General features: G+C 40.7%; 1 protein-coding gene across 4 annotated transcripts in view; it reads right to left on the reverse strand.

Moving 5' to 3' along the window:
- SYNPO2 (synaptopodin 2) overlaps nt 1-18,751 on the reverse strand; it is a 221,038-nt gene that overhangs the window by 181,180 nt on the left and 21,107 nt on the right. For 3 of the 4 annotated variants that reach the window (XM_051819804.2, XM_002717223.5, XM_070047673.1), the window contains exon 1: nt 10,428-10,568. The exons of the other annotated variant lie outside the window; for it this stretch is intronic. In XM_051819804.2, coding sequence (XP_051675764.1) covers nt 10,428-10,532 — 105 coding nt within the window. In that variant the 5' untranslated portion in view covers nt 10,533-10,568. Of the gene's footprint in view, nt 1-10,427; nt 10,569-18,751 lie in introns of those variants that run through there. 4 annotated transcript variants of the gene reach the window in all.

Consider the following 18,751-nt stretch of genomic DNA (forward strand, 5'->3'; position numbering starts at 1 on the left):
TCTCGGTTTAGATGCCTGTCTCCACTTTTCATGGCTGTTCACGAAAGTGACTGGTGTAGCAGCTAAGAACACAGACCCTGGAGGCAGATCAGCGAGGTGACCCTAAGCACGCATTGGACTGGGAAAGTTACTCAGCCTCTTTATGCTTCTGTAATGCAGATATTACGTGGGAATAACTTCAGAATTTGATCATTGTATGTTTTTTTTAAGATTTTTTTTATTCACATGAAGGGCAGAGTGACAGAGAGAAGAGAGACAGAGAAAGAAAGATCTTCTATCCCTGGTTCCCTCCCTAAACTGCTACAACAGCTGAGGCTTGGCCAGGCTGAAGCCAGGAGCTGGGAACTCTATTCAGGTCTCCCACATCAATGGCAGGAACTCAAATAACCGAGCCATCATTTGCTGCTTCCAGGCACAATTAGCAGGGAGCTGCATAGGAAGCAGAATGGCCTGAACCCTAACCAGCACTCTGATATGGAATGTGGGTATCCTAAGTGGCAACTTAACCCCCTGCATGGCAATGACTGCCCCACTCATTTTATTTAATAGGTGATTCAAGAAGTGCCAGGCATCAGTCAACATCATATACAAATTTCTTCAACAGAACTACCTGCAAGAGTGGGCATTTCCACGTCCCATATACACATGCCTGGGTTTGAGACCTGCTCTGGATCCTAACTCCTGCTTCCTGCTATGTACACCCTGGGAGGCAGCAAGTGATGGCTGAAGAAACTGGGCTCCTGTCACCCACATGGGAGACCTGGATAGAGTTCCTAGCTCCTGGTTTGGGCTTCAGCCCTGCCCCAGCTGTCACAGGCATTGGAGGGATTGAACCAGTAGATGTGAGTGAGCTCTGTTTGTCGATTTCTCTTAAATTAAAAATTAAATTTATCTGCAAAAGGTACTGTTAAAGGCAGTAAGATGTTTGGGGTAAGGGGAAGAATGATACCCATTTACCCTTATTACAGACGTCCTAGGTTAAAAAATGTGTCCTAAAAAGATAAAATTCAAGCAAGGTTAATTTTTATAAAGAGGGGATGAAAAGGGCCAGCGTCGCGGCTCACTAGGCTAATCCTCCACCTTGCGGCAACGGCACACCGGGTTCTAGTCCCGGTCAGGGCGCCGGATTCTGTCCCAGTTGCCCCTCTTCCAGGCCAGCTCTCTTCTATGGTCCGGGAGTGCAGTGGAGGATGGCCCAAGTGCTTGGGCCCTGCACCCACATGGGAGACCAGGAGAAGCACCTGGCTCCTGCCTTCGGATCAGAGCGATGCCCCGGCCGCAGCACGCCGGCCACTGGAAGGTGAAGCAACGGCAAAGGAAGACCTTTCTCTCTGTCTGTCTCTCTCTCACTGTCCACTCTGCCTGTCATAAAAAAGGGGGGGGGGATGAAAAGGAAAGAGGGTATCAACTGGGAAGAACCAGACAGAACATAAATGCACACCTCTGTTCTGGATAACTTCCTTGTTGTGTCACTTCTGTACCCAGCCTGCTTCCAAACACAGAGGAGAAGCCAGCCCTGAGGGAGAGGGATCATAAGAACCAAGCACCAATGGAAAGGAAGACAACTACCTGTTACAGAATCTGGAAGCACAATGTCTCATTCACTATGTTTCTAATGGTGAATCTACGAACTTTTTTAGTACATTTCTCTGAAACACAAGGGATCTGTATGCTACTGACGGAAAACATCATCTAGTGATTTGCCATGTGCCAAAGGATTTTACAGACTTTAAATACAAAAGTTTCAGGAATCTGTAGATAATGCAGAAAAATAAAGTGCCTAAAGTAATCATGTAAATTTGTTCTTACCATGAAGGTTAAATGAAATATTCCCCAAAGAGCAATGGGAACAGAGCAATCTGTTTCTCAGATGAGGTTTTTGACTTGTTGAAGTTGTTGACTCTGTTGGACTGTTTACTGAGACTGATTCAGAAATCCCCCATTTCCTGTTACAAAAGCCTCATGGCATTGGTTGCATCAGGAACCTGTTAATATACACAACTAACATCTGAGTCCATGTATTTTTCAGGTTTATTCACAAGTGAATGAATTCCCTTTCCAGTCTTTCTCCCATTGCACAGTAGCTTGGAGATGAGTGCTTTTCTGTAATCCTTTTCATCAGGTCCATTAAAAGAAGAAATTGTCATCAGTGTTTTTAAGAAAGATCCAAGGCCGGCACCGCGGCTCACTAGGCTAATTCTCCGCCTTGCGGCGCCGGCATACGGGGTTCTAGTCCCGGTCGGGGCTCCGGATTCTGCCCCGGTTGCCCCTCTTCCAGGCCAGCTCTCTGCTGTGGTCCGGGAGTGCAGTGGAGGATGGCTCAAGTGCTTGGGCCCTGCACCCTATGGGAGACCAGGAGAAGCACCTGGCTCCTGCCTTCGGATCAGAGCGATGCGCCGGCCGCCGTGGCCATTGGAGGGTGAACCAACGGCAAAAAGGAAGACCTTTCTCTCTGTCTGTCTCTCTCTCACTGTCCACTCTGCCTGTCAAAAAAAAAAAAAAAAGAAAAGAAAAAGAAAAGAAAAGAAAAGAAAAATCCAAGATCTGGTGAGGTTCATTGTCATACAAATCCCGTGTCGAAGTCTCTGGAACTATCAGTAACACTAAGTGGCTGACTGTCCTCTTTACCCAGGCTCTCGGGGGAGTGCTACATAATGACTCTGGTAGAAGCAAAGAGTTGTATTTGACTTTGGAACCTTTCATACAATTTTTTTGCAATTTTTTTTCAGTATCAATTTCCTGAATCTATAAACTGACAATTATAAAACTTTGTCAATTTACTGGTATCAGGCAATAACATGTATTAAAATATGTGGAAAATTATTAAGATATACAAATGTGAAGAATTTTAAGCCAAATATGTAAATTAGCTTACATTCCTTGAACATGTATTAACTAACAGAGGAGGTTATTTTTGAAGCTACATTCATCCTCTAAAATCATCACCATGAAAAATATGTATACATTATCCAGTGAGGTACAGTTTATCTATCACAATGGTGTTGCATACTGACTTTCCCAGTGTCAAAGCAAAAGATCCCTAAATTTCCTGTGGATGAGTGACTATCATGAAAACATGGATGCTTTTGAACACTTTTTCCAGTACCCTATTTGGAGAGATTAAGCTCTTAGCTTGGGGCTGGCAAGAAGAGGTCACTAGGTCCACTGAGACCTCAGTTGATGCCATCTGAGGTCTCCAAAGCTGTATCACCTCACTAACAGACGTGCTACTATGGAACAGATGGTCCTTAACAGTGTTGTTGTTATGTTAACCAATCAGGCCAGGTAAAACCACATCCGTCAAACGATCTTAACTATGGTCAAGAGAAACCCCCCCCACACACACACACACAATTTCCTCTCCTCTATGAAATCCTCTCATTATTTGATTAATGTCACTCTTAGGACCATAGGCTGCTATTCTCACCCTGGCTTTTATACTATCTTGTCTGTTTAAGTGTTTACAGGAGGTGATACTGGAAAAAAGCAAAGCCTTCACCAACCAGGTGGTCAACCGAATGCTGCTACAGGGATATACTCAGCTCCCCACCCAGGAGATTGTGGCTTGAGACATCACTCCACGCTAGCGGAGAGTAACTTATCACCCCATGTCAGCAGGAAGTAGCTCTAAAGACAGATCATTGTCCCTCCACCCCTCCTGGACTTCTGGGGCTGATGTAATCCCATACAACACTTGCTTTATAAGAAGCGAAAGAGAGGAATGTTAGTAAAGTGGTACAGTCTTGTTTGTGGCATGATTTACATCCTGGACACCACCTTAGGCTCTAACCCTGGCCACTATTGCTGGTAGCAAGGTGACCAGATGGCTCAACAACGGGTGTCACCTCCACCCCCACTCTAATGGGATTTGTTGCTCTTACTTTCCTGTCCCCTTGCAAAGATACAACAGGACCTGCTTCCTAAACATGTATTCTCTCTCCAGATCTCTTTCTTCTTCACTCTCTCTGTTGATCTTTCTCTCTCTCGACCCCCCCCCCCACTTCTTTGCTCCTTCCCTCCAGCCAATAGGATTTCCCCCATCAATAAACCCTTACCCTAAAAAAAAAAAAGTAGGTTGGCATCTTGATGAGCCACTGTACTTGGAAGGTACAGAAGAGATTGGGCAGGTACCTAAGTTCTTATGTTTGGGAACTGTGCACTGGGGAGACCCTCCAGGGCTCCTGCAAGAAACCACATGTGTGTCTACCAAGAAGTCCCCAAGAAGACATTAATGGTCATTCAACATTGACTAGAAAAGTCAACTAACAAAGAGACAAATATCCCTTCATTCGATTACAAATAAATAATATTCATTTTTGCCTTGCCTGTCCAATCTCTGCTCCTCCCTGAAATCTTGGAGGGATGTGAATATACAGTAGACAGTGCCTTTCTCCCCACACCAAGACCTGGAGCCACAAGTCTGGCCCATGGTGCTTAGGGAAAGAATTCAGTCAGATATTAGATTGAAGCTTTAATTGAACTAGACTGTTTTAATAACTAAAAACCACAAGAAATGTATGGAATCTGCCCAAAGTATCATTAAGGAAGGGACTATTTGTCTTTATTTTGGTTGGGAGCAGTTACTGGCAGACAAAATGGTTTCATGTTTATAACTGAATGACTTTATACTCAAAAAAAAAAAAAAAAAAAAACCGGTTACATCACAAAGGTTCCTGTCATCAATCACATGTATTTGATGTTTGGTCCTGAAAATCTATCACCAACTTATGTGACTTCCATTGATGCTTATGTTTCTAGATATAATGAATGGAGATTTGATTTTGGGCTCAACAAGAAATATAAACTTTTCCTCCCCCCCCCCCTTTTTTTTAGTGCAAATCTGTACTTTAGTAACTTGAGATGTAATTAGTCAGATGTATCCTTTGAATTGGTCTAGAGAAATGTTTCTTGAAAGTTACTGTCAAAGTCTAGAACTCTCAAGTTAGAAGTAAGTGCTCTGAGCTTTGGTTGGGTATTAAACTAAGGTGATTGTTAATTTTAAAGAACATTATATAATCAGAGTCTCTTCCCCTCTCTCTCCGCTCCCACCCTTCTCTCCACCGCCCTCCCCCACTGCTTTCCTTCTCTCCCTCCCCTGCATGTTCCTCCAGTCTTACTCTCCCCTGCCCTCTCCCCACACTCCCACCCATGCCACTCAGAAAGGCCAGCAAGCCATTAGTAAGGAAGACAAACTTCCAGGGAGCAGATTATCAGTCTCCCATTCTGGAAGGCACCCCCAATCTTCACAGTGATGAGCCTGGATTTTCCCAACACCTATTATCTTCCCCTCAGCCAACCTACCTTGCCTATAAAAATGGAAAATTCTCCCACCACTAACTATGACCTGCTCCCAATAGCTCCGATTGGGAAACGTGGCCTCCTTCTGGTCCTTCTCTTAACTTGGCTGGGAAAGGGTTTGGGAGAATGCTGAAGGGCATATGGCGCCAGCCTTCTGGAAATGCCATGGAGACGCATCTGGCCCCAACTTTCTATAGTAGAGGTTGTGAAACTTAACCACATGGCAGGATTGCCTTTAGATTGTTCATAGATCCTAGGGCCCAGGGAGAATCCCAGACCAGTTAAAATCAGGAAGGATGGGGCCGGCATTGTAGCATAGTGGGTAAAGCCAACAGCTCTGAAGCTGGCACCCCATGTGGGTGCCAGTTCAAGTTCTGGCTGTTCGCTTCCCATTCAGTTCCCTGCTAACGACTTGGGAAAAGCAGTGGAAGATGGCCCAAGTGCTTTGGCCCCTGCCACCCACATGGGAGACCCAGAAGAAGCTCATGGCTCTTAGCTTTGACCTGGCCCAGTGCTGACTGCTGTAGCCATCTGCGGAGTGAACCAGCAGATGGACACACTCTCTCTCCATGTCTCTCCCTCTCTCTGTAGCTCTGACTTTCAAAATAAATTTTAAAACCTTGTTTTTAAAAAAAAAAAAAACAGAAGGAATGGTATTTCTTTTATAAATATAAACTTTCCTTTTGGGACCAACTTAACCTACCTTTGTCCTTTCAGGTACCTGTTTCCACCAAAGAGGAAGCAGAAAAATCAAATCACATTGTTGTTTTTTATAGCTTAACCTTTGGCAAGCAACTTAGCCTGTCTTTGCCTCAATTTCCTCACCTCTAAAACAAGAATATTTGTCATACCTACTTCTCAGGTTTCTAAGGATCCTTTGAAGAGATAATACCTTAAAAACACTTGGGACATTTCCTGGCATGTGGCAAAGGCTTAGTGCATGTTAGCTACACATGTGCTACGTTCATATCATAGCAAAGTTCATGCATAGTCAATATTTCATCTTGCTGTCATTTTTCAACAGTGATCTGTCTTAACCACTAAGCCCCAAGTTTTCAATTTTGTGAAAATTGGTAATAGAATATTTATTTCAAAGTTATCATAAGTAGTATATCTACTGCTCAATTTTAGTCTTTCTAGGTGTGCTATATAATACCTATAGCACAAGGGGACATAATGGGTTAAAACATGCAATTCTAAAATAACACCTGCTTAACAGATTTACTTAGTACCCATTAAGTTTTGTAAAGAACCTTATCTTTGAAATTTCTAGAAAGAATGAAAAACTAAATTAAACATTTCAGTAATTAGGTGTGTATTTTAATAAAGATATTACTGGTTTCCATTGATAGTAAAGAATATTTATTCTCAAATATACACATCCAAACATATTAAAATCTTTTTTAGTCTCTTTAGAAATAGCTGTATTTATGAAATTAATCTACCTGAAACATTTAGAACCTCACTGATGGCACTAAGTGATCAGAACGATGTTATCTGAAATAGGTCTTACCTATTTGGACACAGTTTTAAGGAGCACTTATACAATAATAAATAAGATTGTTAAATCCATTTCTGCCTCTGGAAATGAATTATTGTACTCTATCATCTCAATTTTAACAATTACTTGAAAATTTGAATTAAAATTCAATAAAATAAGTACCATAGGAGTTTACAAGATTTGAAGAAAAAATAAATTTCAAACTATATTAAAACTTGGAAAGTGTGAACACATTTTTGTTCATTATTTTCAAAATGTGAGATATTTTTGAGTAGTGTGTATGATTTGTTTATAAAGCAAGTTTCTCTCCGCTTCTTTCTGTGAAGCTTTTCCAAAGTGATCTGCCTAGAGTAGGTCCAGAGGTTTGGCCATGTACATATATTTTTCCCAAAGAGAGAGCTTTGTAAAGCAAAAGTGCTAACATTCTTTTTACAAGGACATCTGCACACACACAAATGCAGTGTTATGTCTGAATAAGTTTTACTTCTGTGGATGATCTCTTGAAAATAGACTTTTCCGAGTAGTACTACTATCCTACTGCTCAGTATTATAAATGTTTGCTTCCCATCACAAGTATTTAGAACATAAATTAAAAGATATATAAACATTCAAAACTAAGCTAATGTTACTGATTGTTTGGGCCTTTTAAAAAATTGACTATTTTTAAAATAAAACATTATTATGGCATTGACTTTCAACTGTCAATGAAAAGTTTTGATTGTTAATATTCTTGTTAGTACTCTTTAAAAATCTGTGGTTTGTGAACATTTCAGCCCACCAAACACTAAAATTATTTGACGTCTCTTACAAGTGACTTAACATGCTACTAGAAGGGTATTTATGGGAAGTTATAAAACTACTTAGTAACATCAGACTAACTTTTCTTGTGTTTTTTTTTCCAATCTGTTATGTTTTCATTCTATACAGTATTATGAAAAAATGAAAATCCTCTAATATTCCACAACAATTTGTTTTTGTCTATAGAGAGGAGCATTGTTCAAGCATTGGGTGAAATTGTATTTTCCTTGGAAATATTTATTTTCTCTAATTCCCAAATTTATAATCATGAATATTTTATTAGCCAGCAACAAGTCTCCACTTGGCCTTTCTTTCTCTTTCTTTGCGTTCTCCTATTTGGAGGTGACAACGCCCTAAAGGGTTAGGGCCAGGAACATGCACCTCACCTTGAACTCAATGAGAGAGCACTACTAGAACTAAATTGACTACGTGCTTTAAAAACAAATAATGATCCCACCAAAGCCACAGCTTTGATAACATAAAAAGTGACAAGCACTTTGCTCCAGGGCTTTCTAGGAGAAATAATGCTACTAAAAAAAATGTATAACAAATTTGAACTAAAGAAAAGCATATACCAACAAAAATGGGTATTGCCATAGTAACTTAGAACTTGCATCTTCTTTAGAAAGCTCTTCAGTCTCTTTAACATATGGAAAAAATTAATCCTGCAGACTATGATCTCTCTCCCTCTCTCTCTCTCTCTCTCTCACACACACACACACACATACACACACACACGAAGATGGAAATCCAGATTCTTTCATTCTGACATTTTAAAACCCCTAACTCTGTAGCAAACACTAGAAAACTAAGGCAAACACCTAGAGGCTTTAAAAATGATCCTGTAAGAACTACGAATATATTGCCTAGACATTTTAGGAAAGATGATTTGGGGGAAGTATAGGGACTGGATTATTTGTCCCTCCCACAAGCTAACAGTGTCTCTGAATGCTGGCATCAGAGATGTGGCCATCAGAGAAATGTCTCCACAGTCCCCTTCCCCAGAAAATCGCTTTAGCTCTTCCAAGAATCACAAGGTGGTTACATTTTGAAATTAGAACACAGAAAACTCAGGAGAAAGCCACTGCTCACTCTGCTCTTCAGGTCTGGATACCAGGGAATAACAGCTTTCAGCCACCGCTGGCCCTGCACTTCAATCAATTTGCAAGTATTCCAAAAGAATATAGTGTCAGGAAGGTAGGATACTCAAGCAAGACAGCACTTCATGGATTAAATATTTTAATTTCTTCTTTACTCCTTTCCCACTGCGCTGAAAATTTTTGTCTCTCCCTCTACATGCACACACACACACACACACACACAGCTGATGAGACAGCAAGGGTGAGCCTCAGGCCAGGCTGCAAGTTAGATCAGAGCTGGAATTAGAACCCAAATCTCAGTAACAGGAGCCAGCCAACTGCTATTCTAGACTCAGAACAAATCTGCTTCAGCCTCATGAATTGTATTTACACCAAATCATGTTTAATTTGATGCTGCTTGTAATACATTGACTCCTAAAGAAACCTGCTGAAGCCCCCTTTCTGGTCTTAGATCCTGCCAGTTGCAAGCTGAAGGCCAGCTACTAAGGCGCCAGGCCTCTTACGCGACCTCTCTGGACACTCCCCTCCTCTAAATTTAGTGGACTGAACTGGAGATGTCTGAGGAACTTTCCAGTTGCAAAAGTCCTGCTTTTCATCCCCTGCTTTATGCTACACACTTGATGTTCACAGTGTTCACTAGGTGGCAGGATTCCACCATCACATTCTAGAAAAGGATTTTCCAGTGGATGCCTGGGAGCGGAAGATTGAAAAGAAACTCCTTTTTTCACATCAAACATTAAAAAAAACCAAACCAACAAACAAAAAAACCACACAAGCCAAAAGGAAAGAATAACTGTAAGGGCAGTGGTCTATATACTTTATAAAGATATAGGTCCATTTTTAATACAAGTATTAAGATAGGAAATTAATCTCTTAGAACCTCACATTCTTTCAAACAGTATTACAATTTGCTATTACAATCAGGCAAAAGTTTGCTTGGCTTCATGTGTTTTAAGATTAGCTGGATATTAATGAGATAATAGCAGACCCCCTTGAGCAAGCTGGTAGTATATTAAGCTAAGAAACAAGCAATCTAATAGCAGCAAAAACACTGGAAATACTTATTCGAGGCATTGTAAAGATACCTCTTAAATACCTTATATTTCAGGTATCTTTGAATTTTATTTCCAGTTCTTAACCAGATGCCTAAAGAGGACAGACTACAGTACATGGGTTTCTGCATCAATCTCTGTCCAATCCTTAAAAGGATGTTTTTAAAAATAGATTTTATGACATTTCATCATACTTTAAAAGTTATTGCCCAAAATTGGCCTTTTCATGAAATGCTACATAACAAATGTTACTACCAAAAATTTTATAAAAGTCCCCCAAATAACCAAGCTAAGTGGTTATGCTGAACTGGACATTTCTTCTTTGCTGGAGCCAAGAAAAATGGCACAAAACAGTAACTAACAATATTCTAGCATTACTCCCTGGCGGCTTGCTGCTTGTCAATTAATAAAGTAGGCCTTTTCTTCTGTTGATAAATATGGCAGACTCTTTTTTCCCCTCTTATCAACTGCAAATTAATTACATAACATATGCCAATATATTATTCTCCAAAGTTTCTTTAAAAGACAGCAACAATCCACATCCTAAAAAAACTCAACGGCAGCATCACAATCAAAGCAATAGACGTCTGCGCCAGAACTTGAACAAAGGTCAAGAAGTTGCCTTCCTGCCCTCCTGGCCAGCACCGAGCAGCGGTAACACCTCGTTCGTGCGCCTACCTTTGCCACTTGTAAGGGCTGCTTGTGCTCCTTGCCACCTTGCAGTCGGAACCCCCAGGGCGCCCCTCCAGTCATGGAAATGCAGATAAAATCCCCCGTGCCCATTTTTTCCTCTTAGTTGGGCAGCATGAAGAGCTGGGGGAAAAAAAAAGGCAGGCGAAGCTTGGGTGCGGCCGAAGATGTGCTCTCAGCGCGGGGCGCCCGCCAAGGACGCAGGACTGGGGCGCGCAGAGCCTCTCGTTGCCGCCCCGCCGCTGCGCTGGCCGCCGCTGCGAGATTGCGGCGCTAATGGGCTCATTGAGATGGAGGCAGAGGCGCCCGCTAGCATCCAGGACACAGCCCCCTCTTGCGTCACGCTCCTTCGCTCAGCCCACCTTCGGTGCAGGGAAAAGAAAGCCACCGCTTCAGGCCATGATGGAATGGAATCGCCGGGACGGAGAGGTATGGCTAACTTTCCCTTGTACTAACAGGTAAAATCCCAGCACTTAAAAGAATGATCGGAAAAATAGACATTAGTAATTCTATGAATTGCAGAGGACATATGAAGGTTTTAATCTCCATGCCTGGACTGACATCCTCGGCTAACAGAGGATTCGATTCTCCCAAATTCATGCTCTAAGAATTACCACATTGATGAATGAAATAGACAAAAGGGAGGCCAAGTGGGTTGGATTATTGTTTCTGTCTACAACCTGCAGAATTAGTTGTACAAGAGGAAACAAAAGAAACCCAAATATATTTTTTTAAACCTCGTACCCTGAGAAGTACTTTTCTGAACTCTGATACACATTTAGAGAAGGGAAAGAGCCTGATAATTTCCTCCTGGAAACTACATCCTTACAACTTTGTTGCATAGATTGGGAAACTTTAAATGTAAGTAAGTGTTTCATTTTCTTCCTTCCTGCTGGAGGAAGGGAGGACAACACAATCAGCAACTGTGGCCACTGGCAGAGGGCCTCTGAAGGTCCTGAGAGGCAGATCCTCACTCCAAGTTTGAGTCTCTTCGGAAACATGAATCAGCTATCTCAAAATTTTTCTTAAAAACAAAAACAAAAAACTTAACAATTCACATCATCAATAAGCTCTGGAAAAAAAAAAAGAGTTAAAAAAAACTTTTCACAGTTGCTCTTTCCACTCTCCCCTGTCTTTTCCATCTCCCTTCTTTGGCAGATTCTATGCTTCTGCTTGCCCATTAAATGGAGTTGTTTATTATAGCCATGACCTGGTCCTCTTTCTCACTCCACTTTTGTGTGGGTTCTCTCATTTATCCTGCAGAATCTAGCTGTCCCCTGCAATCTCAGATTTCTTTGCTTAGCTCTAGGTCAGTATATTAAACTACTTATTAAATCTATCTCAAGGTGTTAATTTATCTTAGAAACCTAAAACTCAGTGTATTCAAAACCAGGCTAATTAATTTCCTCATGAACTCTGCTTCTCTCCCTCTGTTCCTCATCTCAGGATAACTGAGTACCCTACGCCCTTTCTTGTATGCCTGATTTCCTTCAACTCTTGCTTACATATAAAAGTGATGATTTGAGGTTGAACTGGGACACCCATACTGTGATCCTAAGGCAAACACTAAGATAATTGCAGAGACAACATTCTTGAATGAGTCAATATCATCAGCTCTTCACCTCCAATTCCCTTATCATACAAGAAAAATAAATCGGATTTGTTTAAACTGCTGTAAGTCCAGCACATAGTTAACTTGAATAGCTTCTCCTATCCAACCAGCTTGCCTAGACAGAACCAGGAAATCAAATTTGGTATAATTTATTGAAGATTACTGTGTGCCAGGAGCTTGACATACAGTATGTTATTTATTCTCAAAGCAGTCCTTCTAAGTAGTTATTAGTACCTGTCTTTTGCTGGTAATTAATCAAGCCCTAAATCCTATCATGAGTGGGGAACCTTTTTTTCTGCCAAGGGCAATTTGGATAATTATAACATCATTTGCAGCCAAAATTAGAAACTTAAAAATTTGACTGCTATAAATTTATTGAATTTCAAGTCCTGCCTGCAGTTGCCTTGGCCAGACTAAATGATTTCTCAAGCTGGATGTTTCCCACTTCTGTTAGGTGGTAGAGCCAAGATTTGAGCTTTTATCTGCCTAAGTTTAAAATACCTATTCTTAAGTACTGTTATCCTGCCTCCAGGCTTTAGGAATCCCATTATGCTCATCTCATGCATCCAGGGGTCTATAAAAGCTCATGGATCCAACTTATAAATATATTGCAAATGTGATGCTTCACTCTGTTCCCACTTGGACATCAACATCCTCAAATGATCTGTCTGTTCCAGGCTTGTTTCCGCCCTTAATTCAATTTTCGTTCCATAGACGAAATAAAATTTCTGAACTATAATACCTATTTTGTTGTTCCTGTTTAAAATGTTCAAGAGCTCCCAGAATAAAGTCAAACTCCCATAGGAACATGACACTTTCTGCCTCACACTTCCCACTCCTCCCACCTCATAGTTCGCTGTTCCTCACCTTGAATTCCATGATTCAGACACACAGAACTACTTTTAATTTCTCTGACTTGATTTGTGATGCCATCTGCTTGGGCATTCTTCCAAACCATCTAGTCCTCTCCAACGAATGTATCACCTGGTAATTCCTAGTCACCCTTTGAGGCTTATGAGTGAAAGTCATAAGGAGTCTTCCTGACTCCCAGGTTAGGGGCTTCTTCCACGTATGGCCATCACTCTGTACTTCCCCTCCCATCCTAATGGTCTGTTAGATTGACTGAATTCTACACTAGATTAGGACTCTGTGAAATTAAGGGTCATTTCTGATTTATTCAGAATTTATTCCCCAATCGAATGCAGTTTATAAGGAATAATTAGTGCTCAATGAGCATGAGTAGATGAAGATTTCTCAGAATGAAGTTATAGAAAAGAGAGCCAAGGAGTTCTGATTTATTTTCTTTTTTTTTTCATTCCACTTGGAAAAATCTAAAAGCAGACCAAAATCCTTAAATTATAGCACACAGAGACCATATGAGTGCATTGTACCTTTTCCTCCTGGGCTCCATTTGTCCTTCTACCCCAGTTTGGAAGAATCCATTGACCTATGGCCATCAGACTCATCATTTCTTCTAACCACAGAGATTAGTAAAGAATGAATACAAAAAGTATGCCTCAATCAAGGAGTTATCCTTGACCCCAGGATTAATTTATGCATGATTTAATCATGGAGAAGTTCAAGACTTCTGGATAGTTGTCAGGGTCAGGCCATCTCCCCATGGATAGGGAAGTCAGTGTGAGGATGAAACCACTACATTGTATGTTGGGACAGACAGTACTTTGTGGATCTCTTGTGCTCCCACATCTTTCTGGATATGCCAAAATTTTGGACTTCTTTCTGCTAACTCTTTCCCTGAGCTGTTTCTTAGGGTTATGTTTAGCAAACAGTATAATGAAGCAGTATCTCATGTCTGACCAAGAACAGGTTTGCTAACTGGTTATCATGAAAGCAACAAAAACTCTAAATTTAATGTTCCCTAGCTGTGATGCAAACTCACTGTGTGTTTGCATCATGGATGGATACTTACAGATGTGTGTGTAGCATCCATCTGAGTCATGCTACGTTACTCCTATGGGACTTGGGGCAAGATGACCCAGTACAAGCGTGCTGATGTCATTGCTACTTGTGGGCCTGGAGTAAGATAGTTCTTTGTTTCTGACCCACAAGTCACCTGCCTTCTTTCAGTACTATTAAACAGTAACAGGCAAGCTAATTTAGTAGTTTGCAAGAACAGTAAAACAGGATGAAAATGAGACAGGAGTAGAATCATGGAACCAGAACCCTGATCAAATAGCACTTAGCCTACCCTTTATTTTATTTGGGTTTTAAGAAGAGCAAATGCAAGAAATTTAAATTTATAAAGACAAAGAATGACTTAAACAGTTTTGACAACAATCTTCTAGGACTAAATCTACTTCCATGCTATTTAAATAATTTAAAAATGTACCAGATGCTTTGTTTTATACTACATTTCATTCATTTACTTGAGTAATTCTTCATTCAGCAAATAATTCCCATTAAATTATTTCCCACTTTGACAGCATGGTAAGATCTCTGGGCCTAACTTGAACTGGGAAGGCACATTATGAAGCAAAAATATTTCATTAAACAGAGAAAGAAACACACCAAAAATGTTTGCATATTCCATAATAATTTCAAATTGGCTACTTATGCCTGACTCATGCCTCTTTTTTATACTTTTAGCTAAATTTTCACTCTGAAATGTCACTGCTTTCCATTTTGAGCTAATATCTATGATTTTTTCCTGATCATTCAAAGGCCTAGAAGTGAGTTATCATTATGAATTAAATAGTGACTTGTTTTTGGAGAAACCAAAGAATCACAGCCAAAGGAGTGAATATTATTGTCTAATTGCATAAAATTTAAATAGCCAAATCTGAGATGATGCACTGTGATTTCAATGTCTTCATTCCCTTTGGATCACTAAAACGTTATGCTTTCTAGAAGTTCTTCTAAAAGAGTTAGCAGGCATTTTGCAACATTGGATAATGTATTTATGAGTTCAGTTTAAACGACTCACCAGTTAAAAAACACATGAATTAAAGTCCTCTTAACACACATGTATATGAAAAGTTTCAATTTCAAAAAGCATATTTATAAGAACTTGAAGTGTGTGTTGTGTTTTAGGAGAGCTATGGTGAAGTTAAATAAACATATTTGAAGATGTGGTTTTAAACATTTGATATTCCTTAAAGAGTATACATTGGCCTGTAATGTCAAGTTGTAAAATGTTAATGCTGTGACTTGTAATATCTACTGATTGTAATGTGGCTACTTTTTTTATGAATAAATATTACACATTTTGTACTTTAGGTAGTTCTGTATTATATGAAACATCAGAAAAAGATAATTTTTAAGGAAAAAAATGTACTGCCAATAAGTTATTGAATATTTAAATGTAGCTTCCATATTTTTAAACAAATCCATTTTTTCCTTGGGTCATAGTCATTATTTGGAACTGTCTCTAACATAGAGCCCTTAAATCAGTGTTTAAATTTAAAATTTTAAAACAATGGACTTTGTTTCTGTTGTTTCATTTTATTTTTCCCTCAAAAAGAGCAACTGGCAACAGTGAGACACAAGATTACATATAAAGAAATAAATTAACATCCCAAAGATAACAAGATATTTTTAAATGATTTTTGTTCACCTCTAGGAAACATAGTTGCTGAGATTACTAATAGATAGCAGCTCTTTATCCTAAGTGCTAAACAAGATGCATTTCTAGACAATTAACATGATGAATAACTATTTGGGAAGCCAAATTTAACAGTCATGAAACTGGCTAGCAAGAATCACTACTTCATCACCTGCTGACCCCAGTGGGGCCTGATGCAAGTTGAGTATGTGTGTCCCTTTCCTGGAATGCATGTCAGGGAAATGCCATCGTCCCTGAAATGCCTTTGGAGCAGCTGATGGTGGCGCTCTGCAGCATTCCAATGGGGGAGAGAAAGAGCAAGGTGAAAGGAGACGCCTCAGGCCCTCCCTTCAAACAAATTTGCCTGGTGTGTGCAGACTCTGGGTCAGGGAGTTGCAGGGATGGGTTGTGGAGGGGGAGGTGGTTTGGGGAAAAACTATCAGTGTGGCTGCAGCTGCTGATTTAAAATTCTGAGATACAGGCTGGGAGTACCAAGGAGCTGTTCACTCACAATGCTCGCTGTTGCTGCCTTGTTCAATCTCAGTGGTAGGGCTCCATAGGAAAGGACCACAGTCTGGGTCATAAACAACAAAAATGTATTTGTTCATTTTCTTGTGGCTGGAGGACTGAGATGGAGGTGTTAGTAGGGTTGGTTCCTTCTCCAGTCTCTCTCATTGGCTTCTAGATAGCTTCCTCTCAGTCTTTCCATGGCCTTCCTTTGGGATCTGTCTGTGCTAATCTCTTCTTCTTGTAAGGGCCCTAGTCCTATTGGATTAGAGCCCATCCTAATGATCTCATTTTAATGTAATTGCCTCTTCCATCACCTTATCTCTAAATGCAGCTACATTCTGAGTTACTGGGGCCTAGGACTTCAATGTATGAATTTGGAGGGATGTAATTCAGCCCATAACAAGGAGGCATAGCGTACTGACGACCCGACTGTCAGTTTCTTTCCAGTACACAAAAATATATGAAATATATGAGATGGGATGATTTTTCAGATTTTTTATGTATTTGGAGAGAGAAAAAGAGAGAGAGAGAGAGAGGGAATCATCTGTATTTTGTCTTTCTTCTTATAAGGGCAGTAATCCTACTCATGATGGCTTCATGACCTAAATATCTTCCAAAGGCTCTCACTTCCAAATATCATCACATTAAGGAACTTAGGCTTCAACATACAAATTGCAGGAATGCACACTCAACCCACAGCACCTGGGGAGGAAGAGGCCCTAACCATATCTGAATTGGCTCCTCCACCAACCCAGTGAGATGGGGACTAGATTTGGAGTAAATTGATTAAACTTATAAAGATGATACTCTTGAGATAATTAAAAAGGTCTTTATATACTTTCAAGTTCATAGTTCATTCATTCATTCAAACAGTATATGTATGAATGAATGAATGATGTCAGTTGCTCTTCTGGGTTCAGATGATGCATCTATGAGCCACACAGGCAAGATTCCTGCTTTCTCAGAGACACCACGTTTTCCTGGAGTCATTATACAATAAATAAGTTATCAAAATATATTCAGATAAAAGTGAGGGGTGAATGAAAATACAGCAGAGAGTGATTGGAGTGGTATACATACGGTAACCAAAAAAGCCTCCCTGAGCGGAGATCCAAGTGACAAGGTGCCCATTACGGGAAACATGGGAAAGTGGGAATCAGGGCAAGAGCATGCTTTGCTAATCCAGGGCAGAGATGACAGCAGGTGTAGCTGCAGTGCAGTGGGTTCATTCCCCATCTCTGGAAGACAATTTAATAGGAAGCCAGAGGAAGCAGAGCTTCTGGGACCCTCATTTCCATGATCCTGTCCAAGGCCTTGGAAGAGCACCAACATCTGCTTACATGTCCACAGACCTTTGGACAATTTGCCAGTGTAAAATACTTAAACCAAATTTGGTTAAGATTCCTGTCAACTCCAACCTCCCTGTTCTACAACATTAGAGTAGTCATGAGAATTTCTGAAATACAGCTCAGGCGAAGATGAGTTGAAGGTTTGTTCAGTTTCAGTTGAGTGAAAGATGAGCTGGCTTCAAAATTTCATGGAAAATGCACGTTATGAAAATCCATTCATGGGCCAGCACTGCGGGTTAAAACCCTGGCCTGAAGCGCCAGCATCCCATACAGGTGCCGGTTTGAATCCCAGCTGCTCCACTTCTGATCCAGCTCTCTGCTATGGCCTGTGATAGCAGTGGAAGATGGCTCAAGTCCTTGGGCCCCTGCACCCATGTGGCTCCTGGCTTCAGATCGGCTCAGCTCCAGCTGTTGTGGTCATCTGGGGAGTGAACCAGCAGATGGAAGACCTCTCTCTCTGTCTCTTCCTCTCTCTGTAACTCTGTCTTTCAAATAAATAAAATAAATCTTTAAAAAAAAAGAAAAATAAAATCCATTCATGTATTTCAAAACTGTCTGCATCAAAATAAACATCTTTTATTACACTTTTCCACAAACTTTTTGAAATATGTTCATATTTACATTTATAAGGTCAATACGAACATTTGTAAAAGTTGTAATAGTGGTGTTTAAAGTGTCTAACAAGTAAAAGAAATGTAGTCAATGGAGTCCTGAGGGAAGCTTAGCATTGCAGCCAAATTTTTTATATGGGTAGCAAGTTTTTAAATTGAGAACCACTTGGGGCCTTTGCTGTGGCATAGTAGGTTAAACCTCTGCCTGCGGCATCAGCCTCCCATATGGGTGCCAGTTCACATTCTGGCTGTTCCTCTTCCAATCCAACTCTCTGCTAATAGCCTGGGAAAGCAATGGAAGATGACCCAAGTGCTTGGGCCCCTGTACCCACGTGGGAGACCTGGGTCCTGGTTTCAGATCAGCCCAGCTCCAGCCATTGTGACCATTTGGGGAGTGAACCAATGGATGGAAGACCTTTCTCTCTATATCTGTAACTCTGCCTCTAAAATAAGTAATTTTTTTAAAAAGATCCATCCATTTACTTGAAAGTCAGAGTTACACAGAGAGAGGAGAGGCAGAGAGAGAGAGAGAGAGAGAGAGAGAGAGAGAGAGAGAAAGAGGTCTTCCATCTGCTGGCTTACTCCCCAAATGGCTGCAATGGCTGGAGCTGTGCCGATCTGAAGCCAGGAGCCAGAAGCTTCTTCTCAGTCTCCCACATGGGTGCAGG

The sequence above is a fragment of the Oryctolagus cuniculus genome, chromosome 8 (genome assembly GCF_964237555.1).
Source record: "Oryctolagus cuniculus chromosome 8, mOryCun1.1, whole genome shotgun sequence".
Lineage (NCBI taxonomy): Eukaryota > Metazoa > Chordata > Mammalia > Lagomorpha > Leporidae > Oryctolagus > Oryctolagus cuniculus.